Source organism: Alexandromys fortis, unplaced genomic scaffold (genome assembly GCF_014885135.2).
Source record: "Alexandromys fortis isolate MF-2015 unplaced genomic scaffold, M_Fortis_MF-2015_v1.1 scaffold_154, whole genome shotgun sequence".
NCBI lineage: Eukaryota > Metazoa > Chordata > Mammalia > Rodentia > Cricetidae > Alexandromys > Alexandromys fortis.
The window spans coordinates 3,358,245-3,377,096 of record NW_026068040.1 but is presented as its reverse complement, the minus strand read 5'-3'; the positions used below and the strand labels follow the sequence as shown (position 1 = coordinate 3,377,096).

General features: G+C 37.5%; 1 protein-coding gene across 1 annotated transcript in view; it reads left to right on the top strand.

Annotated features, from left to right (window-relative positions):
• Lemd3 (LEM domain containing 3) overlaps positions 1–18,502 on the top strand; it is a 46,196-nt gene extending 27,694 nt beyond the window's left edge. Inside the window, exons 4-13 of the mRNA XM_050165501.1 lie at positions 1,633–1,700; positions 11,549–11,628; positions 11,717–11,862; positions 12,128–12,229; positions 12,313–12,415; positions 13,072–13,250; positions 15,297–15,378; positions 15,960–16,065; positions 16,156–16,234; positions 16,428–18,502. Of these exons, the coding sequence (XP_050021458.1) occupies positions 1,633–1,700; positions 11,549–11,628; positions 11,717–11,862; positions 12,128–12,229; positions 12,313–12,415; positions 13,072–13,250; positions 15,297–15,378; positions 15,960–16,065; positions 16,156–16,234; positions 16,428–16,591 (1,109 nt within the window). The 3' untranslated portion in view covers positions 16,592–18,502. The remainder of the gene's footprint in view (positions 1–1,632; positions 1,701–11,548; positions 11,629–11,716; positions 11,863–12,127; positions 12,230–12,312; positions 12,416–13,071; positions 13,251–15,296; positions 15,379–15,959; positions 16,066–16,155; positions 16,235–16,427) is intronic.
• The last annotated feature ends 350 nt before the right edge of the window (positions 18,503–18,852 follow it).

The window sequence follows — 18,852 nt, the reverse complement described above, 5'->3', positions numbered from 1 at the left end:
AGAGTGGGCATTGGCAAGTTTTTTCCCATAAAGTGCCTCATAAGCCGGGCGATGGTGGCGCACGCCTTTAATCCCAGCACTCGGGAGGCAGAGGCAGGCGGATCTCTGTGAGTTCGAGACCAGCCTGGTCTACAGAGCTAGTTCCAGGACAGGCTCCAAAGCCACAGAGAAACCCTGTCTCGAAAAACAAAACAAACAAACAAAAAAAAGTGCCTCATAGTAAATATTTTTGGCTCTGTGGACTAGCCTGCCTCTGTCACAACTATTTTATTTTTGCTAGTACATGCAAGTAACCATAAATAGTATATTGATCAATCAGCTTGACCATAGCCCAGTGAGACTTCACTTATAAATAGCGACAGCAGGCCACATCTGCTGACTTGTGGGTCTGTGGAATCGGAGTTTCTGAGGATGCACTGTAGAGCTGGAAACCTGTTCATCCAGCAGCTACTCCTTCCCTTGTCTAACGGCCACCTTTACAGCCTGGCTCCTTGAGCAAACTGTAAGAACAGACTTTCATTATAGAAAGATGTGGCAGGATTTCACTTTAGTTACTGTATTTTTGTTTTCTTCGTTTTTGGTTTTTGTATTTTTTGAGACAGGGTTTCTCTGGGTAGCCCTGGCTGCCCTTGAATTCACCCTGTAGACCAGGCCGGCCTCGAACTCAGAGATCTGCATGCCCCTGCCCCCTGAGAGCTGGGGTTAAAAGCCTATGCCACCACACCCAGATTATATTTTTAGGTTGAAGAAGGTATTTTTAGACTACTTGAAAATAATAGGGCAGCAAAAACTTAGAACTAAAGTTTATTATGAAAAAAATTATCTCTAGTAGCCAACCACATATAGTCTGGAAAAAAGCTTTGGATTCTCTTCAGTTAGATTAAAGAAGGAAGTAATTTTCTCTAACTTTTATAACACACCCTTTATAAAAACTAAGTCACAGGTTCATAGGTAGAAATTCTGGCCTACTCTTACTGTTGATCTGTTAAACAGTACTCAGGTGTGCAGTCCTGCCCGCGGTGAGCTTGATTGTGCTCTGAAAGTAGATGTGGCTTAGTGTGGAAGTAAGGTTAGTGCAGTAGTAAATTCAGAGTCCCTTGAGTCATCGGTGTGTAAATTAGCGGATGTTTCCCTTTGAGAATAACCAACCTTCAGAGTAATGCCGTGCCTGCATTGCCTTACAGGTCAGAACACGAGAGGAAGGTATTCTTAGTAGACCAAAGCTTATTTAACAGTAGTTGCTGGGGGGCTGGAGAGATGGCTCAGTGGTTAAGAGCATTGCCTGCTCTTCCAAAGGTCCTGAGTTCAATTCCCGGCAACCACATGGTGGCTCACAACCGTCTGTAATGAGGTCTGGTGCCCTCTTCTGGCCTGCAGACATACACACAGACAGAATATTGTATACATAATAAATAAATAAATAAGTAAATAAATAAATATTTTTAAAAAAACAGTAGTTGCTGGAACTGTTTCTAGAAGACATGAGTAGCGTTCATCAATCTTTACTGATTTTATATATGTGTGTGTTTGTGTGTGTGTATGTAATTATATCATTTGCAAAATATTTTAAATTTTAAATTCTCTTTTTTTCAATATTGTACTTATTCCAAATTAGTATGTTAATCTTTTCAGGAGATCATGAATGTGGCAGTTCCAGTCAAAGGATGCTTTCTGTCCAAGAAGCAGCTGCATATTTAAAAGTAAGCAGTGGAATCAGAATTTTAGCCATATTCTTAAAGTTTATATATAGCCATACCATTATCAAAAATATTAAGTATTTGATTACTTTAATTGTACTGCTTAGGGAATAGTTTTCATATCTTTTATAACTTCTTTTATAAATTTGCATTATCTACACTTTGTCATTTTCCATCCCTAAGTTCAGCTTTTGTTTGTTTTCTTCATGTTACTCTACCTGAATGGTTCTCAACCATCCTAACACTGACCCTTTAATACAGTGCCTCATTTTGTGAGGACCTCAGCCATAAAATTATTTTTATTGCTACTTCATAGCTGTAATTTTGATACTGTTATGAATTATGATGCAGGTATCTGCATTTTCTGATGGCCTTTGGGTGTTGTGACTCACAGATAACCACTAATTACTCTTGTAAATTTGTTTACATACACATGTGTTATTGGCCAGGTTCCTGGTAAGAGAGAACATGTGGGTTTTTTCTTTCTGAGATTGTGGACATAGAGTTGATTGAAGTGTATTTATATCTAAGGATATAAAGCCAATTGTTTCTCTAGTTCTACTTCTGTGGATTTGGCAGAACAACGTCATGGTTGTTTTGCTGGTGAATAGTGCATAAAATGTATTTGATAGTAGAAGTGTAACTAATGTAAAGCTCTAGAGCCCCTATTCTGAATGCTTGTTCTAACTGTAGAAGTCCATTGGTTTTGTGTATGGTTAATTTTGGTGTGCTTTCTTTTTATTTGTAAATTTTTTTGTTTTAATAATGAAGTTTATGCAATTACAAAAAACAGTCTTAACCATTTAGTGTCGTGTAAGCAGATACAATAAAAGAAAGTGGAAGTTTTTAGTGTTTTTTTAAGAATACTGTGTATCAAGAACTGCACATAAATGTGTAAAGAGCATGATAACAGCTGGGCACCGTGACACACGCCTGTGCTTGGAGCTGCTTGAGAGACTGGAGCAGGGAATGCACTTGGAACTAAGCAGAGAACAGCCTGGGCAGCTTAGTGAGACCCTGTCTTAAACAGAGCAAAAGGTAGGAGGGAAATTTAGATAGAATTAAGATAGGTGGGGAACACGCAAGCAAGCAGACGAGCAGCTAGTCATCTGTTTATCTGCTTTCGCTGGGTTTACTCTCAGGGGACTAAGAAGACTTGTAGGTGAGATTTTCTGAGCTGTTCAACTCATCCTTGAAACTAGTTGAAAAATAGAAGGAAATTGCCATTCTGATTTGTGGGAGGGAAAAATAGAATTTAAGAACCATCCTGGAAAGTTTTATGACTGTCCAGTTCCTTGCAGATAATCCCATAAAGATCCAAATGCTTGCAAATGAAATATGGTCCAGCTTGTAGACTGTTGTGTGGGTTCCGTGTGAACAAGTGTCGTTCCTCCTACTCCCCCCTCTTCAAATATTATGGTTTTAAAAAGTAACATGAGAGAAACCCTGTCTCAAAAAAAAAACCAAAAAAAGTAACACGAGTTCTTTGCTGTTAATCTTTTAAATGTATGCACAGTACAGTATGGTAGCTGTATACACAGTGTTAGATATCCAATCTCTAGGACATTGGCATATCTTTCTCCCTCCTATCCTTTTCAGTCTGTGTGTACCCCTTAAGTCTAAAGTGGGTTCTTTTACATAGAAGGCAGTTGGGTGCTTTTTATTCATTTAGCCACCCAGTGTATTGATTAGGTTGGTTCCATTTTCATTTGAAGTCTGTTATTGATGAGAGAAACTTAACTTTTCTTTTTTCTGTTTCTAGTTACTTCTCTCTGTATGGAAAACTTGTTTTCCCGTCATTCATTCTGTTTTGTAATTTTTTTGTAGTGAAATGCTTTAATTGCTTTTGCACTACTTCTCTTCTGTCTTTTATGTTATACATATCCCTTAATATGTATAGCTCTTTACATTAACATTTTTAAAGCTTTTAAAACATAATTTTTTTAATTTGTATGCTGTAGTTTGAAGTGATTTATACATGTATCACCATTATACAGTGTTTGTATTTATATGTACCTTTATAAGTAAGTTTTATATTTATATGCTTTTATGTTTCTATTTGCATCTTTTAATATTAAATGCCTTTTGACTTTTCTTGTAAGGCAAGCTTAATAGTATTGAACTTTACAACATTTTTATGGGAAATCTTTCTTAGTTTTTGAAGGTTAGTTTTCTGAATATGTGATATTCTTAGTTGGTAGGGAGTTTTCTTCTTCCTCTTTCAACACTTTGTATATTTCATCTTACTCTCTTAAGATTTCTGCCCCCCAAAATCTGTCAATGATTATATAGGTTCTCCTATGCAACAACGAGTAGCTTTTATCTTTAAAATTTTCTTTGCCTTTTTATAGTAATAATAGTGGAGGGGGGGGGTTAAATGTGCATGAGGGAGGCTAGAGGTCAACATTGTCTTCCTCAGTTGCCTCAATTGCTCCCCTTCTTGTTTTGAAAAACAGGGTCCCTGAATCTTGACCTCCTCACTGGTTCACCTAAGCTGTATGACCAGAGAGCTAGCTCCAAGGCTCTACTGTCTCTGCCTCCACAGGTCTGGGGTTATAGATGCATGTCGGTACACCAGGCTTTTTACGTGCGTTCTGGGGATCTGAACTCAGGTCCCCATGCTTATGCAAGCAAGTACTTCAGCAGCTGAGCCCCCCTCCCTTCTCCCCAGCCCCAATGACGATATCTTTTGATGTGCTCATGTACAGGTTTTTCAGAGCTGTATTTCTTCTGACTTGTTGGGTTTCTTCTATCTAAATGTCTAATTCATTACTCATATTTGGGGAGTTCTGGCTAGGATATTTTCTTTTTCTTTTCTTTCTTTTTTTTCCTTTTCCATCTTGTTCCCATAATGTCTTCACTTTGACCTTTTTTTCCTTATGTACCCCTAACTGATTAATATCAAATGATGGAGTTACTGATTCTTTTTTTTATACACTTGAACATTTATAATTAATTTTCAATTAATTATAATAGTTGTGTTATACATCAAACGTGGACTGTTTTAATTTAATTCATGATTTATATGTGCATTACAGTAAGATGGAGTGACAGTGTAATGTGGTCAAGGTTAGACCTAGATTCAGATTCTAACACTGCATATTTATACTATCTCTTAACTTTTCTGAAGATGCTCTGTTGAAAGTGAAAATTTTTAAAAATTTATTTATATATTTGTACGACTAGGAGTATTTTACTTGCATTTATGTCTATGCACCATGGGTGTGCTTGCTGCCCTTGGAGTTCAGAAGAGGGTGTTGGATCCCCTGGAACTGCTGTTATTGAGGGTTGTGAACTGCCTTGTGGATGCTGGGACTTGAACCTGCGTCCTCTGGAAAAACAGCCAGTGCTCTTAACCACCAAGCCCTTCCCCAGACTAGAGAGGGAACTGTTAATGTCTCTGAAAATGTGTTGGGACATTTCAGTGAGTATATAAAGAACTGAGAGCTTAGTGCCTGGCTCTTACTGTAGCTTCCTCCCAGATTTTACTTCTGTGTTTGCTGAAGTAAATCCATTCTCTTCTAGAGAAAGGTTTCTAGTGATAATGATGATGCTTTATTGTAGCTCAACTCTGGTTTGTTTGTTTGTTTATTCATTTATTTTTATCTTGAACTAGGTAGAAGTTGCCATCACTTGTAGATTATGTAATGGTTAATAGATTGTTAATAGCCAAAGAATCAAAATGTTGCAAGAATTTTTTACTTAAATTAGCGTGGGTTCTGATCATGCAGCTTAATGTTCAGAGTAGAAGAATTGGCAGTAGGAATAAAGAAGGAATTGGATTGAGGAGGTGTAAAGAGACATACAATAAAATATTTCAGCAGAACGGCAAATCTTGTAGAAGTCATGTGATCAAATGATTCCTCAATGAGATCATTGAAGTGATTTTACAACAAGACTTAAAATTGACTTCTGTACTCTAAAAACTAAAGAAATGGGGTGGTATTTGGAAGTGGAATTTGACTTGAAGGGTCAGGGACTGGCATGCAAGGCTTTTTCCACCTTTCTCTTTCCCAGCCACTTGATTGTAGCTGCTCTTCAGCAGTACTGTGAGGCTCAAAGAAGCAGGGAGGTGCCCAGAGTTAGACTTGGCAGCAGCAGGATGGAGAATTTTGGGGTCAGCGTTCACTGGAGTCATGATCTGACTGTCTGTAGTAAGTCATGATATTGATGAGCTAGCTGGAGCCTGTTGTGTTTTCCAGGAATTATTTTATAACTCACAAAGTTGGATTTTGTTGGTGTTAGGTTTGCTCTGATCTCTTTTTTTTATTGTTTGTATTTGCTTGTATTTGTTTTTGCAGTGATGGGGATCGAACCCAGTAGATCAAGTCCCAGGATTGCAGATGCTGGGCAAGCACTCTCACTAAGTTGTATCCAGTTCTTATTTCATGTTACAGATTGAGGATTGCACTCTTCTTTAGTTTCTAACTCTGTAGACTTTCACTGCATTTTATAAAAGATTCTAGATTCCATTTCTTAAAGTTATTTTCTTTAAATATTTAATATTCATCTGGGTTTATGAATGCATATTTGTGTTTATTAGTCTTTTTAGGAGTTTCATTTTCAGGTCTTCAAGTGTTGTGAAATATGTGATGGCTATAATGTCATTCATAGAGTTCAGATAGCTGCCAAAAACACCTGCAGAACAAACAAAAATCACTTAACAAGATTTTTTTTGCTAAAAATGAAGTCTCAAATAGATAAGTTTCAAGTATTTCTTAAAATAGTGTTTTATTTTCAATATAAAATTGCTATCATAACTCACATGAAAATGAAAGGGAAAAAGGTTTTAAATTGACTGTAGAGTGGTAACCGGTAGCATTTTGTATAGCTCTCTTTAGTCTTTTAAAGTGGATCTTTAAAATTAATATGACTGCAAATATCTCCATTTATAAATATTCATATATTTACCTTTAAGTTAGTACATTTGTCTCTGCCATTAAACAGCTTAAGTTTTTTTAAATTGTCGGACAATATTTTATTATGTAACTGTATTGCATTGGTTTTTTTCTAGTCATTTCCTTAGGAAATAATCCTAGAAAGGAAATTCCTTTTTCAAAGAGTATTAGCTTATAAAGTGCTTTTGATTCTGTTCGGATTGCTTCCTAATTTAGAATGATAGTTTAGCCTAGTCTAGCCTCAGTTTATTTTATCTGTGTAGCAGTATAAGAACTCCTCCCCGCAAGCATGGTATCAAACAATGATTATAAGGCATATACAACAAGCTTTCTGTTTATGAAGAAATTCTTGTATTTATTTTATGTGTTTATATTATGATTTCATCTGCAAAACAGATAACGTTATTTGTATGTAGGGGTAAATGAACCAATCCCATCTCAGCCCTTGGCTCAGCTCACGTGTAGGAGGATTGTAGAACTCCTTCCCACAAATGCGCACTAGCTTGCCTGGGGTCTGGTGTGTTTTCAGTAGTCGTGATGAGTAATTCTCATTCTTTACATTTTATTATCATTTTCTTTATTCTGCTTTCTCCTTTAAAAGGAGTTTTAATGAATGTATTTATATAGATGTATTTTTAATCTTACCTACTGCTTTTATTGAGCCTTTTTCATAATTTGGTAGCTAAAGCTGATTTACATTTGTGGAAAGTTGAGAGGTCCCCCTAGTGGAAACCGTAGGAAACACACGCTTTGTATTTCCGTGAATGCTTCTGGGAACATTTTATGATGGTTTTCCTGTGGGGTGAGGGGATATGGGCTTGCTCTGCTTCTAAGTTGCTTTCAAAACCTGCTTATTTTGACACAGTGAGCAGTATTTAAGATTTGTGAGGACTATAGCTGCCAATGCGCCAGGTTATGACCAGAAAAGACTTACAGTTTAGCGTGGTACCTTGATCATTGTCGATCATTGTTTTATTATTATCATTGTTGTTGTTGATCATTGTTTTATGTGAAAATTAAAGTATTCTCAAGAGGCCTGCGATGGGGGTAGTACTTTCAGCAAAAGGCTACCTCTTCTGATCAGTAATGCTTCTGAAATAACACGGTATTCTGGCTTTCTACATCTCTACACATTACCAACTCCATTTAAGTTAGTTTTTTTTTCTTGATTCCTTTTGTCTTTCTTTAGTTCTCATTATGCAAAGTTAAATCTTCTAATAGAAATTTGGTAGATGAGAAAAGTATTCTAACAAAAAGCGGGACTTTAACTATGGCTTTATCAAGTATTCAGTTTATTTTGGTGCTATGTGCCGTTCTCAATTTCACAATGGTCTAACAAGGTAGGGGCCATGAAACCTACTTTATGAGCAAACTAAAGCTTAGGAGTTTAATAACTGGGTCACCCAGCTAGAATATGATCAGACTGGGAGTGGAAGTAGAGCGTCTGTCCTCCTTGTGCTGCTCCACTTCTTTGATGGTCTAACTGTGGGTAAACAGTTGAACACTCTAAGGAGGCAGTTAAAAGTAGCACATTTCATAGACAATCTATCTTCTTTTCACTAAGTGTGTGTATATATAGTTTGTAATGGAACTAAGATCTAGTTCCAGACCTGTTTGATACAGAAATCAACCCTGTCTCAAAAAAACAAAACAAAGTGGAATTCCTTCCCATTGAGTCAAGTCAATGGTTAAATCCAGTATTGCTCTTTTTTTTATTTTTTTTTGGAGACATGTATGTATGATGTATGTAGCCAAGCTACTGGTCTCCAACTCAAAATATCAAGAATATTCTCAAAATTAAAGGCACATAGCTATTTTTACCTTGCAATGACCATTTTATGAACTGTCCACATTAGGTTCCTAGGTTGTATTATTTTAATATTAACTGAATGTATGCTTGTGCTCTTACACGTGCTTGATTTTCAGAATAGCTGCTGAAAATGTATGTTTTAAAATCATTGTCAGATGCATCAAATGTTAAGTTTCAAAACTGAAAAGCAGTTCTAATTTTGTGCAGTATTGACCTATGATCCAGAGGTCAATCCATACAGAGCTCGTGATCCATACAGAGCTCCAGACTAGCCAGCCAGGCAGCATAGGTAGGCCATCTCCAAAAGAAAACAAAAGTACTTCTCACATAAAAGACTCAGCTTGTTATATAAGAGTGAGAATGAAAGATACCCTTTCTATAAAGCAAATTCAAGTAGATGGCCTGTACGCTACCTTTATTCTCTTAAAAATCCTAGCAAAAGTTTTGTGGAAGTCATGGCACCCAGCAAGTTAGCTGTGCGCTGTACAGTTTGGATGTGCTAAAGCAAGTTTACCAGTGAACTAGAAAGCACAAGTATGACCCAGTGAAAACAGTTCCCAGTGTCACTGAGGAATCTGTTGGTAAATAATTCAATGAACACTTCTAAAGTTATTTTAGGAGAGAGTGCTACAACTTAAAGTGCAGCCTTTGCACTTGAGAAAGTGGATGACGTGATGCTTTGTAAATGACCCTGTTAGCACAGGAACTCTCGGCTGCGTGCGGCTCTGCTGTGCTTGGAGCTCCTAGCATAGGAGGCGGTGTCTGTGAACCTGTGTGAATCTCTGCTGCATTCAGAAACACAGAGTATGTTTAAGAAGTTGGATAGGGTTCGGGGTGGACTGTCACAGAATGAATGGTTTGCCCAGTATGCATGAGGCCCAACGTTTTGATCGCAGTACCAAACAAAGAAAATTAAATAATTTTTTTTGATATCTCTGTATATTTATTAATATTCTGCAATTTCAGAATAGTATATATGATAACAATGTGTAATTTTTACTTTGATTATTGATTTACGTGTACACCCAGGCTATGAGATGGCTCAGTACATAAAATGCCTGCTACGCAAACATGGGAATCTGAGTTTGGATCTCTAGAACCCACATTAAAAGCAGGGCACAGTGACTCCTGCCAGTGCTAGGAGGTGGTGGGAAGAGGGGCAAGTGAAGACAGTCACATGGGAAGCTCGTTGGTCAGTGCTTCTAACAGCCAGTGAATTTCAGATTTACCAAGAGGCTGTTGAGGAATACCTGGTGTTAGCCTTTGTTCTGCACATGCAGACCCCAGTATATGCAACCACATACCCCCTACACACACGTGCACACACCTACACACAATCCACACCATGCATACAACACACACAATAATAACATGAATCCTATCTACCATACCTGCCAACTATTAATGCTTTTGGATTTTCTCTAATTATTTAGAACCTTAAATTGCTTTTATTTGTGGGAAATGTGTTTATGTTTATAAGTTTATATTCTTGGAATATTCTTTGAGGCAATATCTTTTATGTAGGTGTGGCTGGCTGACTGATATGGTAAATATGTTAGTATATACTTAAATATTTTATCACATTAGTAAGTAAAACTGAAAACCGTTAAAATTGGAATAATAATGAACTCATTTGGCATAGTAATGAACTTATTACATGGTAAAATACTTCTAAAATGTAATGTATGTGTGTGCGTGCACATATGCCTAAGAGCCACAGCAGGCACAAGTGTGGAGGTGAGAGGATGACTTGGGAGTGGGTTTCACCTTGTTTTAGCTGGCTGCCCTGGACACTCCAGCTAGCTCGCCCACTTCCTTGCCAAGGATTCTGCTGTCGTGGCCTCTCCATATTGCAGAAGTGTTTCTATCATAAATGTACACCACTGCATCCAGCTTTTTACTTGGCTTCTGGAAATCAAACTCCAGGTGTCAGTTGCACAGCTAAAGCTTTTATGTCTGGCTTATCAAGAGGAAACTAGATTCTTTTGTGTTCAGTGTATTATGATAGTGTTATGGCTGCAGTATGTCAAGAAAATACAGCTTCACATAAATATAATGTTAAGCAAGAATTTTAAACAACCGTTTAGATAACTGTTGATGTTCTTTGACGCCACATCAGACCTCTAAGTAAGAAGAGGTGGTGGTGGTGGAGGAGGAAGAGGAGGAGGAAAAGAGTTTGTGCATATAGAGGCCAAAGAATGTTAAGTATCTTCCTTCCTCCCTTTCCACCTATTTGGAGACAGCGTCTCTCACTGAACATGGGGTTTGATGTTCTAGCTACTCTAGCTGCATGCCCCCAGCATCTGCCTCCAGTCCCCACCTCCACCACCCTCCCCATGCTGTGCTTACTCTCTATGTATGCAGTACCTTGCCTTTACATGGGTGCTGGGTATCTGAACCCTGCTCCTCGTGCCTGTCTTTCAGACTCCCTACCATTTGAACCATTACCCTAACCCAAATAGTAATTTCAAAACAAAACAGTAGCTACCACTGTCAGTGAAGATTTGTATTTTTCTCTCATAAAAGTTCTTGGGTCTGTCTTGGACTTTGAGCTGGTCTTTACCTGTGTATGACTAACTTCTTCAAAAACTCGGTTGAGAAATACTGGATTACTGAGTTACTTCCATCTCTCCGGTACTGTTTGTTATGCTGTGTGATACCACTTAGAGCCTGTAAGTACCGTGAACAACACGTGTGAGTTTTTCTACTGTATACACTTTCACCTGAAAGTCTGAACTTATCATTAGTTATAGTCTATCTAGGTTGCTGAGCTTTCTGGGCTGAATGGGTTCACACGTTGAAAACATAAACCATCCAAGTCTCAGTAATTTGCCATTTGTGTATTTGAAAATACTGTTCCATGTATAAAAAGTAAAATTAAATATTTCACAATGATACTTGAAAACAAATTTAACCAATAGCTAAATCTGTAAATATAATACAACCAGAAAGAAAGTTTAGCTGAATATTAATAGTGGTTACATTGGAACCATGAGAAGATGGTGGCTTTTCTTTCTTTTCTCTTTTGGTACTAAGTTCTGTGTTCTTATTATTCTGTTTGTGTGATTAAAATAAAAGCAGCATGTATTTATATGACAGTTTACATAGGACTATTGAGAATGGTTCTCTATTTTTTTTGTTAGGATTTAGATCCTGAGTATGAAGATGTATTTAATACTTCATTGCTGTGGATTTTAAAAAATGGAAAAGATGTTGGAATAAGGTACAGGATTTGATTTACACTTTGATGATTTTGTATTCTACAAAGTGGTTTTTATAATTTTAATCTCTACTTCATTATTTTTAAATAGGTGTATTGGTTATGGGCCTGAGGAAGAGCTGGCAAATATAACTGACGTGCAGTTTCTACAGTCCACCAGACCCCAGATGCCTTTCTGGTGTCGTTTTCGACGTGCTTTCATTACTGTAACTCATAGGTTGTTGTTGTTATGCTTAGGTAAGTTGTTAGGGTTAGAAAGCTGTTACATTGCTTGCGTCTCACTAAATGTCAGAGCAAGGGCTTACTCCTACGTCTGTAGATGCCATAAACCACATTGTGTAACTGACCTTACAGAAACGACTTACACAAGAAGGGTAATATGGGTAATTCAAACCTTTGCACTCCATTATTCCATTAGGGTAGTGAGATGGTCAGTGCTTTACTAGCGACAGTGTACCTGTTACTGACCACAGTCTTACTGCTGGCCCTGTGAATGTTTCAGGTGTGGTGATGGTCTGTGTTGTTCTACGTTATATGAAATACCGCTGGACTAAGGAGGAAGAGGAGACAAGGCAGATGTACGACATGGTGGTAAAGATTATAGGTACAGAATTTATAAAATCCTAAACTAGCTACAACATAGTTGTCAGAGTCGATTTACTTGTAAAGCTTTTGATTTATTTTTAGATGTTTTACGAAGTCATAATGAAGCTTGCCAGGAAAATAAAGATTTACAGCCTTATATGCCGATTCCACATGTTCGAGATTCCTTAATACAGCCTCAAGACAGGTGTGTAAATCAGTACTCAGTTGAGATAAGTCCAGAATGTTGGTACCTGTGGGAGACTTGGATCTTATTGAGAATTGTGACTCCTCTAAACTGCTTGACTGTACGTCCCCCTGTCCTTTCAGCACTTACTCTCCTCTTGATTTGCACAGTGTAATACGATAGCTGGTTTATTCTCATTCCTGCATCTTTTATTCTTGTTTGTCAGTCTTTCTCTTTATCCCCTTATGTTCATTGTACTAAAAAACAGAGCCAGACAAAAGCTAGTTAGGTTTTTAGTAATATTTTAAGTATTTATGTTGTTACTATTGAAGCTTTTAAAAATGAAAGCTAGAATCTAACTTTTTGAAAATTAAAAAAAAATTATCCATATTCTAAAAGATGTGGATCACATCTTCATTCCCAGTGGATACTGAGTCGACAACCAAGAGGACGCCATGCTCACGGCTCACCTCTGCAGATGGAAACTCAGTAACTTGAGGCAAGGCACAGGCCTTTAGGTAAACTGTCCCAAGTATATTAGTTGGGGGGCGGAGAGACAGACAGATGATAGACAGACGGACTAGCTAGTTAGCAATAGCTGTTACTTTAGTCATTGACATTTCTGAAAGACGGCAAGCCAAGAGTAGAGTAAATTTGTCCTTTTGTTTGTGTGATAGGAAAAAGATGAAGAAAGTCTGGGACAGAGCTGTTGACTTCCTCGCTGCTAATGAATCCAGAGTGCGCACAGAGACACGAAGGATAGGAGGTGCAGATTTTCTAGTCTGGCGGTGGATCCAGCCTTCTGCATCCTGTGATAAGATATTAGTGATACCTTCTAAAGTATGGCAAGGTCAAGGTATGTATTTCTAAGCAAAACCAAAGATTTTCTCCTCATTTTTCAAAATGGACTTTATGTAGTTAACCGAAATACTGTAACCAAAGACATGTGAATGTGAAGCTCCCCTTTACAGCTCCACCATTGGGGTGTAAAGGTTAGAGCACAGCTGCTTTGTCTGTAGTAGGGCAGGTGTTCCTTTATCTTTCCCGATTTGTTCACCGGAGCAGCTTAGTATTATAGCTCTAACTGCATTCTTGTTGGTGAACACATGAAATCATTGTTACATGATTACTATCATTGTTAATATGTGTGCAGTATACAGTGTGTGTGTGTGTGTGCACGACTAACACTGTTTTCCAGTTTTTGCTTGCCTCCCTCCTGTTTCTCACTAAGATACCTTTACTTAGTGTCTCCCTTCCAAGGATCTTGTGTAGCTCTCTTTGTTGGTTTTCTTTCTGGTGTGTGTGTTTTCAGAGAGAGATGGTAAAATATATAAGGAGTTTTGAAGGTTGTGTGCTTGTCCTTGTCCAGGAGAAGCATGTATGTCAAACAATATATATGGGGATTTAATAGTAAATCCTTTCCTACTAAGTATAGTGTTCCTAGAAAAGGTAAGTGAAGTGTCTTAGAACTGCATTTTTAAAGCACAGTCATATCATTCCCACCCACCCCACCCCCATCAATTTTACTTTAAAAAGCTTTAGTAGACTTTAGTCATGGAGTTGGGTGGGTGGAGAGGATCTGGGAGGACTTGAGAGAGGGAAAACCATAATCAGAATATACCAAAGGAGAATTTTTTTTCAGTTAAAAAAGTGTTTTATTGTTCCAAATGCTAAGAACAAATGATTTCCTTGAAAAGTTGCACACAGAAGGACCCTGTGGAACTAGAAACAGTTTTAACTCATTTCACACGACTCTGCCTGTCTCTGGCACCTGAGCCCTTCAAGCCTTCTCGTGGCTTTGGCAATAGCTCCTTTTCTGGGTTTCTCGTCCACACTGAGCTTTTCTTCCGGTCAAATGTTGTGTCCCATGCCCCTCCTCTTCCTTCTTCCTGCTTATTTCTTATTTTCCCTTTTCTGGGCTTTTCTGTATTGCAGTTTCTCAGAGCTGCTTTCTTGTTCACTTTTGTATTCACCTTTTCTCATGTGGTGGCTTCATTGCATTTCCGTATAATAACTCGCATGTTTGTAGTACATTCATGGTGCTAAGTTTCAGACGTCTGAAAACTCACCGTGATGTGACTTGAGCTCACGGTCTTGTCCCAGTGTCCTTCTCTGGTACCCAGTCTAGTTAGTGGTGCCACTCCTTTTGGCTCCCCGTGTCCCTGGAAGTCCTCCTCAGGTTTCCTTTGTCTTTGGTGCTCAGTCCTTGTGTAGGTCATGCTGTGTGTGCTCCTGTCCACTTCACTGTGCCACCGTTGGCCTCACTTTTCCACATCACTGCCTCTTGGACAACAGAAAACTTTCTGGCTGTCTTAAAATCACTTTGCCTATTTGATTTTCCACACAATTACTTCAAGTTTTTTAATATTTAAAGGTAGATCTTGTCATATGAGTCCTCTTAAAACACATGTGTGATTTAAAATTACTCCTATACATTGTTGGGATACTTGAGATAGTCTGACTTCTCCTTTCCCAGGCTTGTCTTTCTGTTCTATTCCAGCCACACTGGGTTTCATTCACAATCTTGTCACAGGGTCAGTACATACCTCACCTCTACCTGAAATGTGTTCTCACTCCTCTTCCCTGCTGCTTTAACTTATTCTTCAGTCCTCAGAGTCAGCTTCACTTCTGCAGGGAATTCTTAGCTCCCATTGATGAGGATGTTATTTTTACAACTTCCTAGTTTCCTTAAGACTTAATGACAGCTTGAACCCCCTGGAAGACACTGTCAGTGTCTGTTTCTTCCACCAAACTATTGGCTCTGGATTTTGATGACTATCTTAATCCACCTAATTAACTGGCTCATTAAAAGTACACAATAAATATTTTTTAATAAACTAAAAGATTGTCTTTTAACAAAATGGAACAATTTCAAGTAACACAATTATTTTTTTTTTTGTAGCATTTCATTTAGATAGAAGAAATTCACCACCAAATAGTTTGACACCATGTTTAAAGATTCGAAATATGTTTGACCCAGTTATGTAAGTATTATGAAAAGGCATACATATAATTTTTATTTGGAGTATTTGGGTGTAAAATGCATGGTACATCTATAATGCTGTGTCTAAACAATTTTTTTTATTATTTCTAACTATAAATGTTATGCTGTTTTCCTTTTATCAAGTCTCAAGCAAAGGGACCCACTGCATGCTTTGCTGATTAGAATATCAGCTCCAGTCAGCATTTGATTGCGTTAGGCAGATTTAAAGTGAAGCTACTTTTCCTTTTGCCCACAGTGAGGCAGATGAGAGAACGTACTGGAACAGGTGCTTTGGAAGGTTCGACCATGCACTGTGTTTGGCCTGGGGCCTTTTGCTTTGGAAAGAGAGACTTGAAGTGTATATTAAATAAATGGAGACTTGAAAGTGTTATGACAATAAGAGAACAGTATTCAACCTTTGCATCTCTAATGCTGGTGCTGGCACTAGTGTGGAAAAAGAGGTGAAACACCTTACAAGTATATAGGTAGACAAATGACTGAACTCCTTTGTTACACTGTGGTGTGAGAGACAGTGAGTACAGATAGGAATAGCACAGTTGATTTTGTTTCTCTTAATTCCAGGGAAATAGGAGATCAGTGGCATCTGGCAATTCAAGAAGCAATTTTAGAAAAATGCAGCGACAATGATGGCATTGTTCATATTGCAGTAGACAAAAACTCACGTGAGGTAAATCACGTCTCATGGAACACAGGGGTTTATATCTGTTGCTGTTAAACTAAGACTTCTTTTCTCTCTCTCTGTTTTCTTTTTGTACAGGGTTGTGTATATGTTAAATGTCTGTCTCCAGAATATGCTGGAAAGGCTTTTAAAGCCTTGCATGGCTCTTGGTTTGATGGTAAGAAATTTGAATATTACAAAGATTTGGGAAGGAAAATTAGTTGCATCTTAGATTATACCTGATTTTAAATAGAATAATTTTAGGTTAAAATTTTTTGAATGATTTTAGATACTTTTGCTTCATGTTCATTCTCTACTACAGTTAATTTTCTACAAATACTAAGCATAATATGATTTTTATCTTGCAACAGGGAAGTTGGTTACAGTAAAATACTTACGACTAGACAGATACCACCATCGCTTTCCCCAGGCTCTTACTTGCAACACTCCCTTGAAGCCATCAAATAAACATATGAACTCTATGTCTCACCTGCGCCTTCGGACTGGCCTAACCAATTCTCAAGGAAGTTCCTGAAAAGGCCCCTTCACTCCTAGGACTGTTATTTAAATAGGAAAAGTCCCGTTTGGCTTACCGTCTTCCTTTTAAAATGCTTTTTGTATGTAATATTTTTATTGCAGAAGACAGCTGTTTGAAAGTTGCAGAAATCTTGAGGTTCCAGAGGGATTTAGCAGCGAGGCAGCAATGCTGAGCAGGTGGCACAGTTGTTGTCGCTAGTGTTTGGAGCTCAGTTAAGCCAGTGCATTTGAGGCTGTACACGAGGAACATGGACTTTATAGTAAGCGTTTCAGAGATGGTGGTTATATTTTTGCACCAAAAAGTGTTTAGATAACCACACAAAAGCATGGCGAAGCTGCTTTTTATATTTCCATAATTTCTTGTGGACTAATGTGAATTTTTGTATACAGTCAGCTGCATAGTTCCTTGCAGGCTACTGTGGTAAAACTATTCATTTCCCACTTAACCTTAGGTTTCTCTTGCTTGTAAAAGGTTCATTTGCTGCAGCTGGAAAATGGGGAAATTTATTTGGTTTTAATGGTTACATACATTTGTAAGTGGATGTACATGTACTCAAATTGGCTTTTGTATATATGTATAAATGCTAATGGTAGTGGAAGTCTTGTTTTGTGAGAATGTCTGCTTTAGCAGTAAAATAAGCTTTCTATTTTATTCATAATCTAATTTGTGTATATATGTGCATAGCTGTGTGTTTATATACATATGTAACACGTGCAGTTACATATTTATATATGCACACAGATATATACATATGGCTGTATTGTCGTAGATGATCAAACAGCCAAATACCTGGAAGTATTAGATACATGTTTAAAATACTTTTTATAGATTTTTATATAAAAAATGCCTGAGTATGATTTTGTGTGAAAGTTCTGGCACCAGTTGTAATGAGTTCAAATTTATGCGAGCAATAAAGAAGCAATTGGCAGATACTGGAAAAACATTTTGTGAAAAGCTGTATTTATTATAATACTGGGGCTCTAACAGTGCTATTGGGATTATGTCATTTTCCCAGTCTGTTTATAGCTCCTGTTCTATGTTCAGTGTAGAGCAGGCACGTTGTTGCAGCAAAATGTATTACACAAATTATCCTTGGAATGTTGGGCCATAAAAGCCTGCAGTGTAGAAAATGCACAAATGGCCCTTGGTTTGTGCATCAGTGTTTGTTTCAGTAAAGCTACTTTATTATTGTTTTATGATTTCAGGTCAAAATAGTTACTGATCAAGGTTTATTTGTAACCTAAAAATTGGCTAAAAGATTAAAAGATAACCTGGATATATCATTGTTGGTCCAAGTGAATTCGTGAAACAGCTGGAATGACCAATCTTAGTCTCTGTTTCAAATTCGGTTTTCCTTTTGTTGTACATATGTTAGTTTGCAACATGACCTTGCACAGATAATGCACGTTTTCTGGCTGAGTGACCATGATGCGCACTATTCTGTAACAGAACCTTCGTGCCTTACCTGTGTGCTTTGTGGGCACCATGTTTATGAGGAAGAAATGATTTGCTATCAGAAGAGAATACATTTTAGATTCTCATTCTATGTCTCAGATGCTAATGTGTTAAAATATAAATATATAATATATAAAATAACCAATCTTTCTGTATTTTATGTGCATCATAGTGATTTATTTGAGCTTAGTGACCCATCTTGTAACCTGTTGCAAGAGTGAATGTAAAAATAGTTGTGGCATTTTAGCAGGTCACTGTTGGATGCAGATGCATCTTTTTCTTGCTTCTAAGATATATTTCATGTGAACATTGTACATTTATTATTGTAATATATACTATTATGCAGCTTATTTTACCTGAAACTCTTAAGCTGACCAAGAGTCCTCCCTATAAAACAGATGGGAATGTGTATAATAATTAGGTATTTGAAAAGTTCTGGTTTGATGTAATCTGTTTTTTTTTTTTGTTCTGTTTAAAAAAGAAGGAAAAATTCTAATTAAAAATTTATTAGGTTTTTTAAAAATGTGTCTTTGTTTTAAACAAACTTGTAAAGTGTCTTGTGTCTTTCTACCAGTGAAAATAGTTATCTTTATATTAAATCTCTGTATCTAAGAATGGATGTGTGTTTATAAAGATGAGGACCATAAAGTTAATTTTTTGGTGCTGGCTTTAGTATTTTGAGGTGGAGGTCTCACTCTGTAGCCTAGACTGGCCTCAGCCTTGGGCAGTGCTCCTGCTGTAGCCTTCCAAGTGCTGAGATGAGTACAAGGTGAGCCCCATGCCCAGTTGTCGGATTGTGACTA